The 25,050-nt window shown below is 42.2% G+C and overlaps 1 protein-coding gene across 7 annotated transcripts in view; it reads right to left on the bottom strand.

The window, feature by feature from the left end:
• RBFOX2 (RNA binding fox-1 homolog 2) overlaps window positions 1-25,050 on the bottom strand; it is a 531,916-nt gene that overhangs the window by 316,307 nt on the left and 190,559 nt on the right. For all 7 annotated transcript variants that reach the window (XR_005774354.1, XM_040408532.1, XM_040408531.1 and 4 more), the window contains one exon: window positions 10,158-10,211. Coding sequence is in view for 6 of the 7 variants with exons in the window: in XM_040408532.1 (XP_040264466.1) it covers window positions 10,158-10,211 (54 nt within the window). In the remaining variant the exon portion in view is untranslated. The remainder of the gene's footprint in view (window positions 1-10,157; window positions 10,212-25,050) is intronic.

The following is a 25,050-nucleotide window of genomic DNA, read 5'->3' as shown; positions in this document are numbered from 1 at the left end:
TTAACCCCTCCAGCCCTATTATACTATGCATTCTGTATTCAGAATGCTATTATTTTCCCTTATAACCATGTTATAAGGGGAAATAATACAATCTACACTACAACTAACCCGAACCTGAACCTGAACATCTGTGAAGAAACTAACCCGAACCTGAACATCTGTGAAGAAGTTCAGGTCTGGGTACCACATTGCACCCGCGCGATAAAAACTGAACATCGGAACGCAATCGCAGTCAAAACTGACTGCAATTGCGTACCAACTCGTGCGGTATTGCCAAAATGCACCGGGACGCATCCGGACCTAATCCGGACACGCTCGTCTGCAAGGGGCCTTAAGGAACCATGACGTACCGATACGTCATGTGTATTTCCGATCACCGCCACCCGGCGGGCGGTGATCGGAACCCGGTGCCTGCTCAAATCATGCAGGCACCTTGGCTAAAAGCGCGCGGGGGGGGGGGGGGGGGGGGTGTCCCCGTGAACCCCGCGTGTCGGCGATCACCGCAAACCGCAGGTCAATTCAGACCTGCGGTTTGCGGCTTTACGGTGGCGTGGCCATCGGGTTCCCATGCGGCTGTAGGGGGTACCCGATGGCATGGAAGGGAGCGCGATGCCTAAGGAGGGGATCGCGCTGACTTCCGGTGACGAGCCTGAGATCCAGCCCCCTGGATCTCACAGGCTGGAAGCTGTATGAGTAATACACACAGTATTACTCATACAGCCAATGCATTCCAATACAGAAGTATTGGAATGCATTGTAAAGGATTAGACCCCCAAAAGTGGGACAAGAAAAAAAAGTGAAAAAAAAAAAGTTTAAAAAATAAAGTTTTACCCCCCAAAAAATTAAAAAAGTTTCAAGTAAAAATAAACAAAAACATCATTTTCCCCAAATAAAGTAAAAAAAAAAAAATTGGTAATTTTTTACCAATTTTTTTTTTACTTTATTTGGGGGAAATGATGTTTATTTTTACTTGAAACTTTTTTAATTTTTTGGGGGGTAAAACTATTTTTTAAACTTTTTTTTTTTCACTTTTTTTTGTCCCACTTTGGGACTTGAACTTTTGGGGGTCTAATCCTTTACAATGCATTCCAATACTTCTGAATTGGAATGCATTGGCTGTATGAGTAATATTGTGTGTGATGTAAGGTGACAAAAAAATGGTTTATTTAGCACAGTTTTTATTTTTTATGGTGTTCATCTGAGGGGTTAGGTCATGTGATATGTTTATAGAGCCGGTCGATATGGATGCGCCGATACCCAATATGTATACTTTTTTTTCCCCCTATTAAAAAATAAAAACTGTGCTAAATAAACCATTTTTTTGTCACCTTACATCACAAAAAGTACAACAGCAAGCGATCAAAAAGGCTTTTGCCCACCAAAATAGTACCAATCAAGCCTTCATCTCATCCCGCAAAAAATGACACCCTACCTAAGATAATCGCCCAAAAACTGAAAAAAACTATGGCTCTCAGAATATGGAGACACTAAAACATGATTTTTTTTTTTGTTTCAAAAATGATATTAATTGTGTAAAACTTACATAAATAAAAAAAAAAGTATACATATTAGGTATCGCCGCGTCCTTATCGACCGGCTCTATAAAAATATCACATGACCTAACCACTCAGATGAACACCGTAAAAAATGTAAAATAAAAACTGTGCTAAATAAACCATTTTTTGTCACCTTACATCACAAAAAGTGTAATAGCAAGCAATAAAAAAGTCACACGCACCAAAGGGTGGAAAAAAATTTATGATTTAAAAAAAAATTATAATTTTTTGATTTAAATCAGATTTTTATGATTTAAATCAGATTTTTTTTATATAAAATGCTTTTTGAGGAAAATATATTACCATCCAAAGGTTATTCCATCATGAAATAAAGATTTGTTTTTTTAATAATGTAGAATAAGGCTGTATATGTTTAATTTTTTTAGTAAATAAATTCCATTAATCCATTCACAATGGGAGGGAAGAAATGCAAATGAGCTCTTAACAAGCTTTGCCTCTAATGCCACCAGATGTAAGGCAGCTATCCTACAAGTCAATATTCAGCTCTTAAAATAAGCCTTGAGACATGACTTGGATATTAAATAAGCCAGCACCTCATCTGCAGACAGCTGTTTCGGGGTGATTGCCCCTCATCAGTGCAGAGCAGAGAGTACTGGCTTAACTGGGTAGGAGGCCTGTGTCCGAAACAGCTGTCTGCAGATGAGGTGCTGGCTTATTTAATATCCAAGTTATGTCTCAAGGCTTATTTTAAGAGCTGAATATTGACTTATAGGATAGCTGCCTTACATCTGGTGGCATTAGAGGCAAAGCTTGTTAAGAGCTCATTTGCATTTCTTCCCTCCCAGAATTCCAGAGGAGCATGTATGGCCTAAAAGTCTCCTCACACTGATAAAGGTGCTCTCTCCCTAAGAAGAGTTAATTTCCCCCTTTGTCCATTTACAATGTCATGCTCTCAACAGAGGTTTTTGTAAGATTATTGGGCAGTTTTTCTGCCTACAAGATATTCTCACAGATGCTTTGTTTACTTTTGCAGTTCTCAAAACTGAATTTGACTCAGCAGAGATCACATGCCTCTTCTTCACAGCAAAAATGTTATAACATGAACACAGTTGAGAAAAAGACCTTAATCCTAACTTCTACAAACCTATGAATACAGAATCAACCTAATCAAACTAATATGAAAAGTTGTTATTCTAAAATCTTAATCTACTTGCATATTATAAGTTATACCAGCAAGAATTAGTCTTTATGTAAACTATGATTTAAATCAAGCCTTACTGACTAGTGATTGAAATCTTGATTTAAATCGTGATTTAAAATCAGTTTGATTTAAATCAAATCCACCCTGCACGCAAAAATCATACCCTACCCAAGGTAATCGCCCAAAAACTGAAAAAATTATGGCTCTCAGACTATGGAAACACTAAAACATGATTTTTTTTTGCTTCAAAAAAGAAATCATTGTATAAAACTTACATAAATAAATAAAAAAGTATACATATTAGGTATCGCCGCATCAGTGACAACCTGGTCTATAAAAATATCACATGATCTAACCGGTCAGATGAATGTTGTAAAAAACAAAAAAATAAAAACTGTGCCAAAACAGCCATTTCTGGTTATCTTGCCTCACAAAAAGTGTAATATAGAGCAACCAAAAATCATATGTACCCTAAACTAGTACCAACAATACTGCCACCCTATCCCGTAGTTTCTAAGGCTACTTTCACACTTGCGTTCAGGGTTCCGCTTGTGAGCTCCGTTTGAAGGCTCTCACAAGCGGCCCCGAACGCATCCGTACAGCTCCAATGCATTCTGAGTGGATGCGGATCCGCTCAGAATGCCTCAGTCTGGCTCCGCTTGGCCTCCGTTCCGCTCAGCAGGCGGACACCCGAAGGCAGCTTGCAGCATTTTCGTGTCCGCCTGGCCATGCGGAGCCAAACGGATCCGTCCAGACTTACAATGAAAGTCAAATGGGGACATATCAGTTTGTCCTGGCTCCGCTTTGACACGGATCCGTTAGAAACCGTTAACGTCTCTGCGCATGCCCAGTAACTTCCTGTCCCTCCCCCTTGTCGGCCATTTTGGATTATTGACTTGATGAGACTGGTAAGTATATAAAGTTTTGTCTGTTTGTCTATCTTTCTTTTTTTTCTATCTATTTCTGGGGGGGGGGGCTGCTGGCACTTGGGAAGGGGTGTGTGTGTCTGGAACAGTGGGGGCTGCTGGCACTGGTGGTGGGGGCTGCCTTTATGGGGGGCTGATGGCACTGCGAGGGGGGTGTGGCTGGAACTGGGGGGGGGGGGGTCTGCTGGCACTGCGATGATGTTTGTGGCTGGAACTGTGCGGGGCTTCTGGCACTGGCGGGGTTTATGTGGCTGGAACTGTGGGTGCTGCTGGCACTGCGGGGGTGTTTGTGGCTGAAACTGTGGTTGCTGCTGGCACTGCGGGGGTGTGTGTGGCTGGAATTGGGGGGTCTGCTGGCACTGCGGGGGTGTTTGTGTCTGGAACTGTGCATGCAGTGCTTCTGGCACTGCAGGGTTTTTTGTGGCTGGAACTGTGCGGTGCTTCTGGCCCTGCAGGGTTTTTTGTGGCTGGAACTATGGTTTCTGCTGGCACTGCGGGGGTGTTTGTGGCTGGAACTGTGCGGTGCTTCCGGCACTGCTGGGGTATGTGTAGCTGGAACTGTGGGGGCTGCTGGCATTGGGGGGGCTGAGGGCACTGTGGGAAGGTTGTTTGGAACTGGGGGGCTGATGTCACTGTGGGGGGCTGCTGTCTCTGGGGGGTGTTTATGGCACTTGGGGGGATTATGGCTCCTGTCGGATTAATTTTTTTAATCATTTTATTATTAGGGTCGTTCCAAAAAAATATAAAAATTTTGAAATTTAAAGAAAGTTCTGCGGTGGGCAAGCACCAATCTATATTTTAAAAACTAAGTATTAAAAAAATATAAACATAAATTGTTGATATATGTGGAAATAGTGCTCTAAAGAAGTTCCTTTAACATTATCTTCATTTTGTCTGGTATTCTGTTGTGTACAGATGTCATCAAAGAAGACAAAAATAGACTGGAAAAACCCACCCAAAGTTCAAGATCATGCTAGAGAACGGGTCATGGGAAATTATATAACACCCTTGGTAGTATTTATATCAAAACAGCATTAGTGCCGATGTTGTAAGAAGCATTAACATGACCATCAATATTGAGCTATCTTTTGGCTCTTTATTGATCGTAGACCCTATGATTGGCACATGAACAAGCAAATGCTTGTTCATTGTTCAATCTTGTGTCCTTTCATATGAGCCCTTGTGGGAGTCAAGGTCCATCAGCATCATCAGGAATTCATTAATAAATTGTAATTTTACCGTTTAATAATTTCCCGATGACGCTCTAATATAACTAGTGTGATTACCACAAGGGACACGCAAGGGACATACAGTTTTTAAAGGGGTATTCACATAGACAATGGGGGGATTTCGCTTGAATATGCCCCCATTGTCTGATAGGTGTGGGTAACATTGGTAGGACCCGCACCTATATCGCGAACGGAGCGGGGAGCACTGTGGCTGGAGGACAACAAATTTCCCGTGGTACGTCCACCACCAAGCGCTAATCCCCGCCTCTCCCATAGAAATGAATGGAGGACGGCGGCGCAGTGCGACCTCATCCACTTTCTTGGCTCCGTTCTCAATATATGTGAGGGTACCAGCGGTGGGACCCGCACCTATAAGACAATGTGGGCATATCTTAGTGGTATGCCCCCATTGTATGAGATGAGAAAACCCCTTTAAGGCCTCTTGCACGATCAGGGACATATGGCCCGCTAACACTATATATCTTTAAGGTCATGTAGTCGTGTACAAGAGTCCGAAAGGTGTGGTCCATTATCAAAGCCGGACCAACTTTGAATTTCAACAAGATAGGCCTGGAGAAATATAGGAGCATTACAACCCTGGGGATCTGAATACATGAAGATGGAACCTAGAGATGCTACTCATTCCAAAACAGATCCGCTAAACGGATGGCAAAACGGAAACGAACGTGACAAACTGATCCGCAATACAGACGGATCCGTTTGAACGGATCCGTCTGAATGGCTTCCGTTTGTCTCAGTTTAGTCAGTTTATTGACTGATCCGTTTGAAATGCATTTCAAACGGATCCGTGAAACGCAAGTGTGAAAGTAGCCTAAAATTGGGCCACTTTTTGGGAGTTTCTACTCTAGGAGTGCATCAGGGGGGCTTCAAATGGGACACGGTGTCAAAAAAAAACCAGTGCAGCAGAATCTGCCTTCCAAAAACCGTATGGCATTCCTTTCCTTCTGTGCCCTGCCGTGTCCCCGTACAGCTGTTTACGACCACATATGGGGTGTTTCTGTAAACTGCAGAATCAGGGCCATAAATATTGAGTTTTGTTTGGCTGTTAACCCTTGCTTTATTACTGGGAAAAATGGATTAAAATGGAAAATTTGCCAAAAAATTGAAATTCTGAAATTTCATCTCCATTTGCCAATAACTCTTGTGGAACACCTAAAAGGATAACGACGTTTGAAAAATCTGTTTTGAATACCTTGAGGGGTGTAGTTTCTTAGATAGGGTCACTTTTATGGAGTTTCTACTCTAGGGTTTCATCAGGGGGGCTTCAAATGGGACATGGTGTCAAAAAAACCAGTCCAGTAAAACCTGCCTTCCAAAAACAGTATGGCATTCCTTTCCTTCTGTGCCCTGCCGTGTGCCCGTACAGCGGTGTACGACCACATATGGGGTGTTTCTGTAAACTACAGAATCAGGGCAATAAATATTGAGTTTGGTTTGGCTGTTAAGCCTTGCTTTGTAACTGGAAAAAATTAAATTAAAATTGAAAATCTGCCATAAAAGTGAAATTTTGAAATTGTATCTATTTTCCATTAATTCTTGTGGAAAACCTAAAAGGGTTAAAGTTTGTAAAATTAGTTTTGAATACCTTGAGGGGTGTAGTTTATAGAATGGGTGGTTTCTATTATGGGTTTTTGGGTGGTTTCTATTATGTAAGCCTCGCAATGTGACTTCAGACCTGAACTGGTCCCTAAAAATTGGGTTTTTGAAAATTTCTGAAACATTTCAAGATTTGCTTTTAAACTTCTAAGCCTTGTAACATCCCCAAAAAATAAAATATTATTCCCAAAATGATCCAAACATGAAGTAGACATATGGGGAATGTAAAGTAATAACTATTTTTGGAGGTATATAATACTATGTATTATAGAATTAGAGAAATTGAAACTTGGAAATTAGCAATTTTTTACAAATTTTAGGTAAGGCCTCTTTCACACTTGCGTTGTTGGGATCCGGCATGCACTTCCGTTGCCGGAGGTGCCTGCCGGATCCGGAAAAACGCAAGTGTACTGAAAGCATTTGAAGACGGAACCGTCTTCCAAATGCTTTCAGTGTTACTATGGCACCCAGGACGCTATTAAAGTCCTGGTTGCCATAGTAGGAGCGGGGAGCGGGGGAGCGGTATACTTACAGTCCGTGCGGCTCCCGGGGCGCTCCAGAATGACGTCAGAGCGCCCCATGCGCATGGATGACGTGATCACATGGATCACGTGATCCATGCGCTTGGGGCGCCCTGACGTCACTCTGGAGCGCCCGGGGAGCCGCACGGACGGTAAGTATACTGCTCCCCCGCTCCCCACTACACTTACCATGGCTGTCAGGACTTTAGCGTCCCGGCAGCCATGGTAACCACTCTGAAAAAGCTAAATGTCGGCTCCGGCAATGCGCCGAAACGACGGTTAGCTTAAGGCCGGATCCGGATCAATGCCTTCCAATGGCCATTAATTCCGGATCCGGCCTTGCGGCAAGTGTTCCGGATTTTTGGCCGGAGCAAAAAGCGCAGCATGCTGCGGTATTTTCTCCGGCCAACAAACGTTCCGTACCTGAACTGAAGACATCCTGATGCATCCTGAACGGATTACTCTCCATTCAGAATGCATTAGGATAATCCTGATCAGGATTCTTCCGGCATAGAGCCCCGACGACGGAACTCTATGCCGGAAGACAATAACGCAGGTGTGAAAGAGCCCTAAATTTGGTATTTTTTTATAAATAAAAATTAATTTTTTTTTTACTTCATTTTACCAGTGTCATGAAGCACAATATGTGACGAACAAACAAAAACAATCTCAGAATGGCCTGGATAAGTCAAAGCGTTTTAACGTTATCACCACTTAAAGTGACACTGGTCAGATTTCCAAAAAATGGCTGGGTTTTTAAGGTGAAATAGGGCTGAGTCCTTAAGGGGTTAAAGTTATCACCGCTAAGTGACACTGGTCAGATTTACAAAAAATGTCCTGGTCCTTAAGGTGAAAATGAGCCCGGTCCTTAAGGGGTTAAGGGAGTTTTTTTTTTTTTCTTATGCAGCATGTACTGCAGATATTCTGGTCAATATAATGAGGTGATTGTCTCTTGATACTTTGGTTGCCAGTATCCTCCATTTATGTATAATGATTGTTTATGCAACTATAGAGCACTATATTTGCTGCATCATGTCTTAATATGTATTTACATAATTGTACACATACTGTATTGTGTGTGCTACCAGGATAGTGTTTTCTTCTGTCACTTTCCTTTTTAACATCAATATCCTTTTATATGTGAAGATTAATTCAATAAAATACTATATTTTATATGGGTACCTTGTGAGCTCCATTTTTTTTGTTTAAGTCTGGTTCGTTTCAATACTGTACGGAGCGAGTTTTTTGTACAGTATTAGAATGTATTGGCTCCAATGAGGTGAAGTTATTACCTCGCGAAGTCTCGTGAGACTTTGCATAATAACTTCAGAATCTGATTTAGGCTACTTTCACACTCGCGTTTGGTGCGGATCCGTCATGGATCTGCACAGACGGATCAGTTCAGATAATACAAACTTCTGCATCCTTTCAGAACGGATCGGGTTGTATTATCTTTAACATAGCAAAGACGGATCCATCTTGACCACCATTCAAAGTCAATGGAGGACGATATCCGTTTTCTATTGTGCCAGATTGTGTCATAGAAAACGGATCCGTCCCCATTGACTTACATTGTGTGTCAGAACGGATCCGTTGCAAGCAGCGTTTTGGTTTCCGCCTCTAAAGCGGAATGGAGACGGAACGGAGGCAAACTGATGCATTCTGAGCAGATGTTTTTCCATTCAGAATGCATTAGGACAAAACTGATCCGTTTTGGACCGCTTGTGAGAGCCCTGAACAGATCTCACAATCGGAAAGCCAAAACGCCAGTGTGAAAGTAGCCTTATACTGTAAAAAAACATTTCCCGAACTCTTTCCACACATTTTTTTTACACTAAGTGTGGATGGGATTTCCAGCTACAACACATGTATTTTACAGTAAACTGATAGATTTGCAGTTTATAATGCACAGTGTGAACTCCGTGACAAAGATTATGTTCCACACAGCGGTTGCTTATTTGTAAATTAATTGGCATCAACTCTCAATTTGTGGACTGTGAACACAGCAGATATTTTGACTATCCGTTCTATTCATCTGTACAGAGGACATTTAAGAAATTTAGATGAAACATGAATTTTTGAAAGCATCATTCATATTTTTAAGAGCATTCTTGCACTTCAATCCTTGTTAGGGTACTTTCACACTAGCGTTATTCTTTTCCGGCATTGAGTTCCGTCCTAGGGGCTCAATACCGGAAAAGAACTGATCAGTTTTATCCTAATGCACTCTGAATGGAGAGCAATCCGTTCCGGATGCATCAGGATGTCTTCAGTTCAGTCATTTTGCCATTTCAGGACGGAGATAATACTGCAGTATGCTGCAGTTCTCTCTGGCCAAAAAGACTGAACACTTCGGCATTCTGGTCAAAATGGAAAAAAATTTTTATACCGGATCAGTTTTTCCCAGATGACACCAGAGAGACGGATTTCGGCATTTCAATGCATTTGTCAGACGGATCCGCATCCAGATCAGTCTGAAAATGCCATCAGTTTGCATACGTTTTGCCGGAATCCTCTGCCGCAAGTGTGAAAGTACCCTTACACTGTAGTATGACATTTTTGATCTTTGATTTTGGTTTACAAACCATTTTGAATTTAAGAAGAGTAACTAAACTTTTGAATAAAGTTTTAATAGGATGTTCCTAATGCCATAGTAACACTTTTTGTAATAAACTTTATTAATGCTATTTGAATTTTTAATACACTTTCCCCCCTCCTAAAGCACTTTAAATTTACATTTCTGTATACCGCTGACTCCGGTGTACGGAGATGACATATTATGAATGGGGCTGCAGCGCAGAGAGTACGAGCAGGAGCACACATTGCTGCTCCTGCCTGTACTCCCGGAGGTTTACTAACTCTAAAAATACAAAAAACATTAATTAAAGTATATTAGAAAAAATGTTACTATGGCATTAGGAACATCTATAAAAATTTTATTCAAAAGCTTAGTTACTCTAAGGCCTGGCACATATGGAACATGATAATGGTTACTATTGTGCTATGTTATTCTACCCAGTTAGATTCTGTTTTTCTGACAGGCCCCATGGTTTAAAGTACATTTCATTATAGGTAGAGAAAATCTTGAGTACATATAAATCTCTTATGTCTGACATTTAAAAAACTTTTTTTATGTTGAGATTTACCAGCATATAGTTCAGGGCCATACACTGCTCCAACTACAGGACTGAGTTTCCAACCTGAAAGAAGAAAAAAAAAAGAAAGAAAACTGACATTAATCTTTTGTCTGACATATTGTACATACTGACGCATGGCTAATAAGCAAATGTGTATACATGTACATATATGTAAATTTGCTCATATTAGCAAATCCAGAGACCAATTTGTAGACAGCACTGCTCCTGCCCCTTATACTACATATGCAAACTATGCACGCAGCACTGAAAGCCTTTTTTTATTTGGAAAAAATACCACATGTAAACATACCCTGAAAGGAGTACAACGTCCACAACTGATCATCCCAAATATATGGGTGTTCAGGCAGGTAAGGACAGAACGGTTTTGAATTAAAGGCTATGTATACCTTTGGGGTAAAAAAAATATATTATTGCATTGTACTCATTTTGAGCTAAAAATCATTCTTTAAATTGGTCTTTATTACAAATACTCTGCTCTGTCAGGCTACTTTCACACTAACGCTTTGGTTTTCCGTTTCTGAGATCAGTCATGGGCTCTCTGAAGCGGTCCAAAACAGATCAGTTTTGCCCTAATGTGTTCTGAATGGAACAGGATCCGCTCAGAATGCATCAATTTGCCTCCGCTCAGAATGCATCAATTTGCCTCCGTTCAGTCACCATTCCTCTCTGGAGGCAGACACCAAAACGCTGCCTGCAGCGTTTTTCTGTCATCCATGTGGCGCGGAGCAAGACTGATCCGTCCTGACACAATGTAAGTCAATGGGGATGGATCTGTTTTCTCTGACACAATAGAAAACTTATCCGTCCCCCATTGACTTTCAATGGTGTTCATGACAGATCTGTCATGGCTATAAGACATAATACAACTGGATCAGTTCATGACGGATGCATGGGGTTGTATTATTGTAATGGAAACGTTATTGCAGATCCATGACGCTAATGTGAAAGTAGCCTCAGCCAACTAACTTGGTCACTCTGCTCTCTGACATTAAACACCCAGCTTAATTCTTATCTTACTAATAACAATGTGGCTTAAATAAGTGTTTATGACCTCAATAAATTAAAGATAAGGGTTATTAAATAACCTGCACAAAAGTGAAAGTAAAAAGTAGGATTCACAGCTAGCCCTTTGTGACAGAACGGCTCAATATTTTTAATAAATACCAATTTAAAAACATTTTTGCCCAAAATCAGTAAAATCCAATAAAAAATTAATTTGCCTCTGAAGGTGTACATAACCTTTAACTGTGTTTGTGCTGTTACAAAATAGTCACACCAAGAGCTGCATAGACCTGACGACTTAAAGGGTTTCTGTCACCAGATTTAACCCTATTAAGCTAGATGACATTAGCGATGTGCTAATGTCAGCTAAACATAACTAGCCTATTCCTACTTTTATCTATGCCACCGTTATGCCAGAAATCTGTTATAATATGCTAATTAGTCTCTAGTAGCAGGGGGGGGGGGGGGTGTTACTGCTCCTAGAGGCTCCGTTCTTCCACCAAGTCCTGATTGACAGGGCCAGGCAGCGCTCGCATCTGTCTGCCAGCCCTGTGCTCTGGAGAAATCTCGTGCCATTCGGCACAGGCACGGTGAGGGAAAGATGCTCGTAGACTGCCAGCTTCCTCACCGCGCCTGCACTGAATACTGAACGGCATGAGATTTCACCAGAGCACAGGGCTGGCGAGCGCTGCCTGGCCTTGTCAATCAGGACTTGGAGGGAGGCGACAAAAGGTGAGAGAACAGAGCCTCTAGAGGAACAACGCCCCCACCCCCCCTGCTCCTAGAGGCTAATTAGCATATTATAAAAGTTTGATTTCTGGTGACAGAATCCCTTTAAAGCTGTATGTGAATTTAAACAGGACCTTTCACCGATCCTGAGATTGTGAACTAAGTATCATGACCTATACAGCGGCGCCCACTGCACTTACTATTATCCCTGGGCGCAGCTCCGTTCTCCTGTTATGTCCTCCGGTATGTTCGGGGACTTACAGTAGGCGGAGTCTTCCCTTGTTCTGCTGGGCGTCTCCTTTTAGGCTGTAGCGCTGGCCAATCGCAGTGCAGAGCTCACAGCCTGGGAGGTTTTTTCTCCCAGGCTGTGAGCTCTGCGATGTGATGTGATTGGCCAGCGCTACAGCCCTAGGAGAAGGAGATGCCCAGTAGAACAAGGGCAGACTCCGCCTACTTTAACCAAGTCCCCGAACATACCAGAGGACATAATGGGAGAACGGAGCGGCGCCCAGGGATAATAGTAAGTGCAGTGAGATCCCTGGGCGCTGCTGTATATGTCATGATACTTAGTTCACAATGTCAGGATCGGTGAAAGGTCCTCTTTAGGGCAGCTTGCACCGCGATTCTGATCTTGAGTTAAAGGTTTCAAAGATAAGATTGTGGCTACAAAGCCCATGAAAGTCTTCAGAAGCACAGCAAAAACAGTTTGATCAGGACAGTATTGCCCTTTCCTGCCTGAACTCTAAAACACTGTTCAGGATGATTGTGGCTTGAATCCTGAAATATAAAAAGGGAGTGTCATCAGAAAACAACCTATTTGTTAAAATCACATTTGCGGTAAACTTTTTTACAATTTCTTGTGTTTTGTTTTTTCACTTTTCCATGTCACTCGATATAAAAAAAATATAAAAAAGTACTGTTATATAATCCTGGTCATTAGGTCTAATAGGTCCTTATTTCCTGTTCTGTACAAGTAACTTCAGTAGCCATTATCACTACAGGCTGAATTTTGAGGCGAGGATGCAGTAGAGGTTCTTCTCATAACTCCTCCAGGAAGGCCATATTTGTGCAGGTGTTGGACAGCAGAACAAAACTCCAGAGTCTGCTAAATCTTCCTGGATGTCGTCAAGCAGGGGTTCAGAGTTACCTTTCTAGCAATCCTATGAGAAGGTCTCTGAATTATTTCTTGGTCTCCCAGACCTTCTCTTGACCTTCACTGTTCCTGTTAATTGCCATTTCTTAAATTTCATTTCAAACTGAGGAAATGGCAACCTGAAAACGCTTTGCAATCTTTCTATAGCCCTCTGCTTTGTGAGCCTAAATAATTTTCAGAGTGTTATGCTCCATTCACACATCCGTGGGGTGTTGCGGACGCGCAACACACCCGCCCGGCACCCCTATAGAAATGCCTATTCTTGTCCGCAGCTGCGGACAAGAATAGGACATGTTCTATCTTTTGCGGAGCTGCAGACCCGAAGATCGGGGCCGCGCTCCGCAAATGCGGACAGCACACTGTGCTGTCCGCATCCATTCCGTCCCCATAGAAAATGAATGGGTCCGCACCCGTTCCGCAAATTTGCAGAACGGATGCGGACCCATTTGCGGACGTGTGAATGGACCCTTAGGCAGCTGCTTAGAAGAACCCATGGCTGCTGTTTCTTTGGAATCGGGTTAGAGTCATCTAGATATTTATAAAGCTTTGAAATTTGCATCACCTGACCTTTACTAATGATGATTGCAAACCAGCCTTAACCCTAACAGGCTATTTAAGGTCTGATACTGCCGTCAAAGTTTTCTAAGCGCTCTAATCGCCTTAAAGAGGACCTTTCACTACTGTACAAACTAAAAACTAACTATATCAGTGGGCAGAGCGGCGCCCAGGGGTCCCCCTGCACTTACTAGTACTTACTAGTAGTTTTTAGTTTGTACAGTAGTGAAAGGTCCTCTTTAAGTTCTCATACTTTAGCAAAGTAATCCTTTCCTTTTTTCACTCGAAAGTTGTGCAAAACCAAAATACACTGACATTGACATTAAACCATGAAGTGCTTTTCATCTTTAACTTTATGCCTTTTGGAGATCATTTTATCTTCAACTTGCTTTACTATTCACAGTAACAGTAATTTTGGGGTGCCTAAACTTTTGCATGCCACTTGAGCCTTTCTAACATTCTGAGGGCAGATTCACAAATTTCTTAAAATTATTAAGTGTATAACAATCTTTTTCAATTAAATGCAGAGTTTATTGTATATTTACTTCCTTCCTGATCCCTATACACATCGTTCATTGCGTGCTGTATATAAAACATTGGGAAAAGCAGAGACAGTGAAAAATCATCCCTGCCTTCCATATGGGGAGCCAGTGACACGATTAGCGCACAGCTGTCATCTCTGCACACACATTTTAAAACTATAAAATATATGTCAACCATCCAAACATATACAGTTAGTCACATTAAGATCACCAGCTAAAATCCAGAGTAAACTGCCTTGTCAGCACAGCCAGCAGCTACACTGGCTGGGAGTGACTCAAAAGTACTGGTATTTTGTCACAGGTATCTCAAACCATCCTGACTGCAGTGCATCCCACAGCTGCTGGAGGGTACATGGGGGAGGATCCATAGAGTGAAAACTATCGAGGTAGTCCAAGAGATGCTCCATTGGGTTCAAGTCTGGAGAATTAGGGGGCCAAGGTAATACTTTTAAGTCTTTGTCATGCTTGTCCAACCAGTGTGTGCCATTTCTAGCTATGTGCTGTTTCATATTGTTTTGCTAGAAGATCCCATCCTCCTCAGGAAAGCTAATCCGCATGTATGGGTGTACATGATCTGAAAGGATTGATTCATACCACATCGGTTGAGAGTGCCTTCCACATAAATCATGGGGGCCAGATAATTTCAAGAATACATTACCCAGAATAATATCAGTCTGTTCAATGAAGCAATAAATGTGACTCATCGGATTAGGCAACCCTTTGCCAATCACCGTAGGTCCAATTCGGACACTGCCACAAAAAGCCTTTGCTGCCAATAAAAAAAACTTGTTAGCACAGTAGGAAGTGGTCATAATAATGTGCCTCATATGTACCCAGTCAATGGGTGGTAAGCAAGGAGTGAAATAAGAATGCACGAATCCCCTTCCCAAGACGTGCGTTGGATGACAGGAGTCACCTCTTCAACTATTGGTTCACTAGAGCCCATATATACACAGGTGAAACTCCAAAAATTAGAATATCGTGCAAAAGTTAATTTATTTCAGTAATGCAACTTAGGGTACTTTCACACTTGCGGCAGAGGATACCGGCAGGCAGTTGCAGATCTGGCAATCCGGACGCAAACTGATGGCATTTGTCAGACGGATCCGGATGCTGATCCGTCTGACAAATGCATTGCAATATTGGATCTATATCTCCAGTGTCATACAGAAAAACAGATCCGGTATTAAATTTCTTTTTTGCATTTTTAAAGGTTTGCGCATGCGCAGAACGGAAAGCTGTAATAGTTTTGCCGTAACACTTAATGCCTGATCTGGCACTAATACATTACAATGTAAATTAAGCCGGATCTGGCATTCCGGCAAGTGTTCAGTATTTTTGGCCGGAGATAAAACTGCAGCATGCTGCGGTTTTTTCTCCGTCCAAAAAACTTAAACGGGAATGAACTGATGCATCCTGAACGGAATGCTCTCCATTCAGAATGCAATAGGATAAAACGGTTTAGTTTTTTTTTCCCGGTATTGAGCTCCCGTGACGGAACTCCATACCGGAAAACAAAAACGCTAGTGTGAAAGTACCCTTAAAAGGTGAAACTAATATATGAGAGACTCATTACATGCAAAGCGAGATATTTCAAGCCTTTACTTGTTATAATTTGGTTTACCCCAAATTCACAATCTCAGAAAACTAGAATATTGTGAAAAGGTTCAATATTCTAGGCTCAAAGTGTCACACTCTAATCAGCTAATTAGTCCATAACACCTGCAAAGGGTTCCTGAGCCTTTAAATGGTCTCTCAGTCTGGTTCAGTAGGAATCACAATCATGGGAAAGACTGCTGACCTGACAGTTGTGCAGAAAACCATCATTGACACCCTACATAAGGAGGGAAAGCCTCAAATTGTAATTGCAAAAGTTGGATGTCCCCAAAGTGCTGTATCAAAGCACATTAATAATCACTAAAGTTATGTAGAAGGGACAACTGTGGAAGAAAAAGGTGCAGAAGCAGCAGGGATGACCGCAGCCTGGAGAGGATGGTCAGGAAAAAGCCATCATTCAAAAGTGTTGAGTACTTTCACAAGGAGTGGACTGAGGCTGGAGTTGGGGTACTTTCACACTAGCGTCGCTGGATTCGTGACAGAACGGCCTGCTGGATCCAGCAATCTGTATGCAAACTGATACCATTTGTAGACGGATCCGGGTCAGTCTCACAAATGTAATGCAATACTGGATCAGTCTCTCCAGTTGTCATCCGGAAAAACAGATCAGATATTTATCTCTCACATTTTTAAAAGTCTGCGCATGCGAAGACCACAAAACTAGATCCGTTTTTCCAGAACACTTAGGGCCGGATCTGGCATTCAGGCAAGCGTTCTGGAATTTTGGACAAAGAAATACCGCAGCATGCTGCAGTATTTTCTCAGCCCAAAAAACGTACAGTGACTGAATTAAGACATCCTGATGCATACAGAACAAATTGCTCTACATTCAGAAAGAATTAGGATAAAACTGATCAGTTGTTTATACGGTATTGAGACCATAGGACGGAACTCAATACCGGAAAAGAAAAACGCTACTGTGAAAGTACCCTTAGTGCATCAAGAGCCACCCCACACAGACGGATCCTGGACATGGGCTTCAAATGTCTTATTCCTCTCGTCAAGCCTCTCCTGAACAACAAACCACGTCAGAAGAGTCTTACCAGGGCTAAAGAAAAAAATAACTGGTCTGTTACTCAGTGGTTCAAAGTCCTCTTTTCTGATGAGAGCAACTTTTGCATCTCATTTGGAAACCTAGGAACCAGAGTCTGGAGGAAGAATGGAGAGGCACACAAAGCAAGATGCTTGATTTGGAGAGCCATGTCATCTGCTGGTGTTGGTCCACTGTGCTTCATTAAGTCAAGAGTCAATGCAGCCGTCTACAAGAAGATTTTGGAGCACTTCATGCTTCCTCCCGCAGACGAACTTTATGGAGATAGTGACTTAATTTTCCAGCAGGACTGCCCACACTGCCAAAAGTACCAAAACCTGGTTCAATGACCATGGGATTACTGTGCTTGAGTGGCCAAACTCTCCTGACCTGAACCCCATAGAGGATCTATAGGGCATTGCCAAGAGAAAGATGAGAGACATGAGACCGAACAATGCAGAAGAGCGGAAGGCTGCTATTTAAGCATCCTGGTCTTCCATAACACCTCAGCAGTGCCATAGGCTGATAGCATCCATGCCACGCCGCATTGAGGCAGTAATTGATGCAAAAGGGGCCCAAACCAAGTACTGAGTACAGATGCATGATTATGCTTTTCAGAGGTCCTACATTTTTTTATTTAACATCCTTTTTTATTGATGTAATATTCTAATTTTCTGAGATTGTGAATTTGGGGTTTTCATAAACTAAGCCATAATCATCCAAATTATAACAAAGGCTTGAAATATCTCGCTTTGCATGTAATAAGTTCATCTCATTAGTTTTACCTTTGAAGTTGCATTACTGAAATGAATGAACTTTTGCACGATATTCTAATTTTTAGAGTTTCACCTGTATGTGTAGTGGAAAGTATCCCAAAATTACAAGTGGAAAGTGTTCTGTCCTTACAGATGGATCCAGACAATGCCACCCTGGCGATTCAAGTCTGTGTAGTCCTACACAACTGCATCAGGATTCACAATGCATCCTTGGATGCCGACATCTGACCTCATCAACTGTTGCTTTATACCACAGTCTGCATCAACAACCTCAAACGTCAGGACTGGCTACTTCAGCAGTCCTGAGGGGGCAGTTTTGTGGTAGATAAATGCTCTCCATAGCAGTCACCAATTTGATCTGGACACTTCAGTTTAGGCTACTTTCACACTAGTGTTTTTTTGCGGCTATGTCATGGATCTCCAAAAACGCTTCCGGTACAATAATACAACCGCACGCATCCGTCATGAACGGATCTGGTTGTATTTTGTCTTATATAGCCATGACGGATCAGTCATTAACACCATTGAAAGTCAATGGGGACGGATCAGTTTTCTATTGTGTCAGAAAACGGATCCGTCACCACTGACTTACATTGTGTGTCGGGATGGATCAGTCTTGCTCCGCACATCGGACAGAAAAACGCTGCTTACAGCTTTATTCTGTCCACGATGGGGACGCAACCAAACGGAATAGAATGTATTTTGGTGCATTCCGTTTCGTTCAGTTTTGTCCCTATTGACAATGAATGGGGACAAAACTGAAGCGTTTTCTTCCTCTATTGAGATCCTATGACGGATCTTGATCTCGGAATTGAAAAAGCCGATGTGAAAGTAGTCTTACCCGTTTTTTCTACTTCATGCAGGGACTAGTAAAAATCAGAAATTTAGGATTAAGGACTTTTCATTCTAGATTTAGGACTTTTTATTCTAGCAATAACAAGGAAAATAATTTGGAGTAAAATACCTTATAATACACGATTACAATCCATCCCTCTAAATCCGCTTTCAATAAAGTAATAGTACATTTTACAGTTTTTAAGATATATATGTATACTGGAACACTAGCTTGGTTTAGCTAGTACAAACCGGATTCCAAAAAAGTTGGGACACTATACAAATCGTGAATAAAAACTGAATGCAATGATGTGGAGGTGCCAACTTCTAATATTGTATTCAGAATAGAACATAAATCACGGAACAAAAGTTTAAACTGAGAAAATGTACCATTTTAAAAAGGGAAAAATATGTTGAATCAGAATTTCATGGTGTCAACAAATCCCCAAAAAGTTGGGACAAGGCCATTTTCACCACTGTGTGGCATCTCCCCTTCTTACAACACTCAGACGTCTGGGGACCGAGGAGACCAGTTTCTCAAGTTTAGAAATAAGAATGCTCTCCCATTCTTGTCTAATACAGGCCTCTAATTGTTCAATCGTCTTGGGCCTTCTTTGTTGCACCTTCCTCTTTATGATGCGCCAAATGTTCTCTATAGGTGAAATCTGGACTGCAGACTGGCCATTTCAGTACCCGGATCCTTCTCCTACGCAGCCATGATGTTGTAATTGATGCAGAATGTGGTCTGGCATTATCTTGTTGAAAAATGCAGGGTCTTCCCTGAAAGAGACGACGTCTGGATGGGAGCATATGTTGTTCTAAAACCTGAATATATTTTTCTGCATTGATGGTGCCTTTCCAGACATGCAAGCTGCCCATGCCACACGCACTCATGCAACCCCATACCATCAGAGATGCAGGCTTCTGAACTGAGTGTTGATAACAACTTGGGCTGTCCTTGTCCTCTTTGGTCCGGATGACATGGCGTCCCAGATTTCCAAAAAGAACTTCGAATCATGACTCGTCTGACCACAGAACAGTCTTCCATTTTGCCACACTCCATTTTAAATAATCCCTGGCCCAGTGAGAAAGCCTGAGCTTGTGGATCTTGCTTAGAAATGGCATCTTCTTTGCACTGTAGAGTTTCAGCTGGCAACGGCGGATGGCACGGTGGATTGTGTTCACTGACAATGGTTTCTGGAAGTATTCCTGAGCCCATTCTGTGATTTCCTTTACAGTAGCATTCCTGTTTGTGGTGCAGTGTCGTTTAAGGGCCCGGAGATCACGGGCATCCAGTATGGTTTTACGGCCTTGACCCTTACGCACAGAGATTGTTCCAGATTCTCTGAATCTTCGGATGATGTTATGCACAGTTGATGATGATAGATGCAAAGTCTTTGCAATTTTTCGCTGGGTAACACCTTTCTGATATTGCTCCACTATCTTTCTGCGCAACATTGTGGGAATTGGTGATCCTCTACCCATCTTGGCTTCTGAGAGACACTGCCAATGTTGCCAATTGACCTAATTAGTGTTAATTGGTCTTCCAGCTCTTCGTTATGCTCAAATTTACTTTTTCCAGACTCTTATTGCTACTTGTCCCAATTTTAAGATTTGTTGACACCGTGAAAATTGGAATCAACGTATTTTTCCTTTAAAATGATACATTTACTCGGATTAAACGTTTGATCTGTCATCTACGTTCTATTACAAATAAAATATTGACATTTGCCATCTCCACATCATTGCATTCAGTTTTTATTCACAATTTGTTTAGTGTCGCAACTTTTTTGGAATCCGGTTTGTAAATAATTGGAATCCACCTTTAATTTTTTTTTTGTTCCTTTGGTAAAGATCAATTGGCAACTAAGTTAGAGTGTGTGTGTGTGCGCGCGAGCATGTATGTGTGAGCGCGCGAGCATGCATGTGTGAGCGCGCGAGCATGCATGTGTGAGCGCGCGAGCATGCATGTGTGAGCGCGCGAGCATGCATGTGTGAGCGCGCGAGCATGCATGTGTGAGCGCGCGAGCATGCATGTGTGAGCGCGCGAGCATGCATGTGTGAGCGCGCGAGCATGCATGTGTGAGCGCGCGAGCATGCATGTGTGAGCGCGCGAGCATGCATGTGTGAGCGCGCGAGCATGCATGTGTGAGCGCGCGAGCATGCATGTGTGAGCGCGCGAGCATGCATGTGTGAGCGCGCGAGCATGCATGTGTGAGCGCGCGAGCATGCATGTGTGAGCGCGCGAGCATGCATGTGTGAGCGCGCGAGCATGCATGTGCACGTGATAGAGAAATATAAACATATACACATACATACATATATATACACATACACACACACAAACAAAGAATTATTAGGAACACCTGTTCTATTTCTCATTATCATTTATCTAGTCAACCAATCACATGGCAGTTGCTTCAATGCATTTAGGGGTGTGGTCCTGGTCAAGACAATCTCCTGAACTCCAAACTGAATGTCAGAATGGGAAAGAAAGGGGATTTAAGCAATTTTGAGCGTGGCATGGTTCTTGGTGCCAGACGGGCCTGTCTGAGTATTTCACAATCTGCTCAGTTACTGGGATTTTCACGCACAACCATTTCTAGGGTTTACAAAGAATGGTGTGAAAAGGGAAAAACATCAAGTATGCGGCAGTCCTGTGGGCAAAAATGCCTTGTGGATGCTAGAGGTCAGAGGAGAATGGGCCGACTGATTCAAGCTGATAGAAGAGCAACGTTGACTGAAATAACCACTCGTTACAACCGAGGTATGCAGCAAAGCATTTGTGAAGCCACAACACGCACAACCTTGAGACGGATGGGCTACAACAGCAGAAGACCCAACCAGGTACCACTCATCTGCACTACAAATAGGAAAAAGAGGCTACAATTTGCACTAGCTCACCAAAATTGGACTGTTGAAGACTGGAAAAATGTTGCCTGGTCTGATGAGTCTCGATTTCTGTTGAGACATTCAAATGGTAGAGTCCGAATTTGGCGTAAACAGAATGAGAACATGTATCCATCCTCTGATGGCTACTTTCAGCAGCATAATGCACCATGTCACAAAGCTCGAATCATTTCAAGTTGGTTTCTTGAACATGACAATGAGTTCACTGTACTAAAATTGCCCCCAGTCACCAGATCTCAACCCAATAGAGCATCGTTGGGATGTGGTGGAACGGGAGCTTCGTGCCCTGGATGTGCATCCCTCAAATCTCCATCAACTGCAAGATGCTATCCTATCAATATGGGCCAACATTTCTAAAGAATGCCATCAGCACCTTGTTGAATCAATACCACGTAGAATTAAGGCAGTTCTGAAGGACATACGGGGTCCAACACCGTATTAGTATGGTGTTCCTAATAATTCTTTAGGTGAAAATATATATATATATATATATATATATATATATATATATATACACATATACATACACACACATACACACACACACACATATATACACACACACACACACACAGTGAGGAACAGAAGTATTTGAACACCCTGTGAATTTGCAAGTTCTCAGACTTAGAAATCATGGAAGGGTCTGAAATTCACATTGTAGGTGCAATCCCACTCATAATTAAAAAAAAAAAAATATATATATGAATTTGTCTTGCACTGCTGAACATAAGTATTTGAACACCTGAGAAAATCAGTGTTAATATTTGGTACAGAAGCCTTTGTTTGCAATTACAGGGGTCAAACGTTTCCTGTAGTTCTTGACCAGGTTTGCACACACTGCAACAGGGATTTTGGCCCACTCCTCCACACAGATCTCCTCTAGATCTGTCAGGTTTTGGGGCTGTTGCTGAGCAACACGGAGTTTCAGCTCCCTCCAAGATGTTCTATTGGATTTAGGTCTGAAGACTGGCTAGGCCACTCCTTGGTTATACTGGCTGTGCACTTCAGGTTGTTGTCCTGTTGGAAGACCAGGCCACAATCCATCTTCAATGCTTTGAGGGAAGGAGGTTGTTGCTCAAAATCTCACAATAAATGGCCCCATTCATCCTCTCCTTAGTCTTGTTGTCTTCGCAGAAAAGCACCCCCAAAGCATGATGTTACAACCCCCATGCTTCACAGTAGGGATGGTGTTCTTGGGATGCAACTCATCCTTTTTCCTCCAAACACGACAAGTGAAGTTTAGACCAAAAAGTTCTACTTTGGTCTCATCTGACCACATAACTTTCTCCCATGCCTCCTCTGGATCATCCAGATGGTCACTGGCAAACTTCAGACGGGCATGGACATGCGATTACTTGAGCAGGGGAACCTTCCGTGCAATGCATGATTTGAAATCATGACGGCGTAGTGTTCTACCGACCGTGACCTTTAAAACTGTGGTCCCAGCTCTTATGTCATTGACCAGCTCCTCCCTTGTAGTTCTGGGCTGATCCCTGACCTTTCTTATCAGTGATACCCCACAAGGTATGATCTTGCATGGAACCCCAGTCCGAGGGAGACTGACAGTAGTCTTTAGCCTCTTCCATTTTCTAACAATTGCTCCAACAGTTGATCTATTTTCACCAAGCTGCTTGGCAATTGCCCCGTAGCCCTTTCCAGTCTTGTGGAGGTCCACAATTTTGTCTCTGGTGTCTTTTGACAGCTCTTTGGTCTTGCCCATGGTAGTAGTTGGCGTCTGACTGTGGGGTGGACAGGCGTCTTTAAAGAGCTCAGACAGGTGCTACCAAGTTAGATTAATGAGTGGAGTTGAGGTGGACTTTTTAAAAGGCACAGTAACAGGTCTTTGAGAGCCAGAATTCTTGCTGTTTCTCAGGTGTTCAAATACTTATGTTCAGCAGTGCAAGACAAATAAATTCTTTAAAAATCATACAATGTGATTTCCTGAATTCTGTCTGAGTGGGAATGCACCAAGAATGTGAATTTCAGACCCCTACATGATTTCTAAGTGGGAGAACTTGCAAAATCGCTGGGTGTTCAAATACTTCTGTTCCTCACTGTAAAAAAATAAATAAAAATTTATATATATATATATATATATATATATATATATATCTATCTATCTATCAAGCAAGTCTATTCAGTTTTGCTTGCGATCGCATTCAATTGTTCAGTTTTTAGTGCATTTTGCAAGCGCGTGATAAAAAAACTGAATGTTTACAAAGAACATCTGTTAGCAACAGTCTGTGAAAAATGCATCGCATCCGCACTTGCTTGCGGATGCAATTTTCACACAGCCCCAATCACTTCTATGGGGCCAGTGTTGCGCAAAAATCGCAGAATATAGAACATGCTGCGATTTTCACACAACACGCAAGTGCTGCGTGAAAACCAGCGCTCATGTACACAGACCCATTGAAATGAATGGGTCCGGATTCCCTGCGGGCGCAATACGTTCACATTGCGCCCGCGCAGAGTACTCGCTCATGTGAAAGGAGCCTAAGAGTTTGAAGGAGTCCAACTCCCAGCATCATCTGGGGATCAGCTGTTGGTAGCAGCTCTTGTGCATGTAATACTTTGGCTTTCATACACAGTGGCATTGTCTCACTAGCAGTGACGGCAAAAGGTAATTACAACTGCTAAACCAATTTACTGGAATAGGAAGAGAGGTTGTAATTACTCTGTTTAATTACTCCTTTCAATTTTTGAAGCCAAAGTGTAAACTCAGCTACCACCCCAAATAGCTGTTCCAATGGGGGAGGGCGGGTGCAGAACCAAGAGATTGGTCGTTGAATTTGCCCCTTAGTGACCAAATATACATCTTTTTACTGAAGTAAACAAAGGGGGTTTAGGCTAGACAGCTGGATTTAATCAACTGTTATATGTACCCAAAATGGTGCATTAAAAACTATAACTTGTCCTGCAAAACAAAAGCACTTATACAGGTACACTGATGAAAACACAAAAAAGTAATAGCTGTTGGAAAGCAATACCGAAATAATTTGGGTGGAGAACCTGGATGCAGTGCAATCTGCAGGAGCGTGATATAGAGGAGCAGCTGAGTAGATTGAAATATTTTTGTGGGAAAGATTAAAACTTGTAATTTATACACTTTTATATCGCTGTGATTTCTGACTACAGTCGTGGCCAAAAGTTTTGAGAATGACACAAATATTAGTTTTCACAAAGTTTGCTGCTAAACTGCTTTTAGATCTTTGTTTCAGTTGTTTCTGTGATGTAGTGAAATATAATTACACGCACTACATACGTTTCAAAGGCTTTTATAGACAATTACATGACATTTATGCAAAGAGTCAGTATTTGCAGTGTTGGCCCTTCTTTTTCAGGACCTATGCAATTCGACTGGGCATGCTCTCAATCAACTTCTGGGCCAATTCCTGACTGATAGCAACCCATTCTTTCATAATCACTTCTTGGAGTTATCAGAATTAGTGGGTTTTTGTTTGTCCACCCGCCTCTTGAGGATTGACCACAAGTTCTCAATGGGATTAAGATCTGGGGAGTTTCCAGGCCATAGACCCAAAATGTCAACCTTAGTTATCACTTTTGCCTTATGGCACGGTGCTCCATCATGCTGGAAAATGCATTGTTCTTCACCAAACTGTTGTTGGATTATTGGAAGAAGTTGCTGTTGGAGGGTATTTTGGTACCATTCTTTATTCATGGCTGTGTTTTTGGGCAAAATTTTGAGTGAGCCCACTCCCTTGGATGAGAA

The sequence above is a fragment of the Bufo bufo genome, chromosome 9 (genome assembly GCF_905171765.1).
Source record: "Bufo bufo chromosome 9, aBufBuf1.1, whole genome shotgun sequence".
Classification (NCBI taxonomy): Eukaryota; Metazoa; Chordata; class Amphibia; order Anura; family Bufonidae; genus Bufo; species Bufo bufo.
This window is presented reverse-complemented; position numbering and strand designations above follow the sequence as displayed.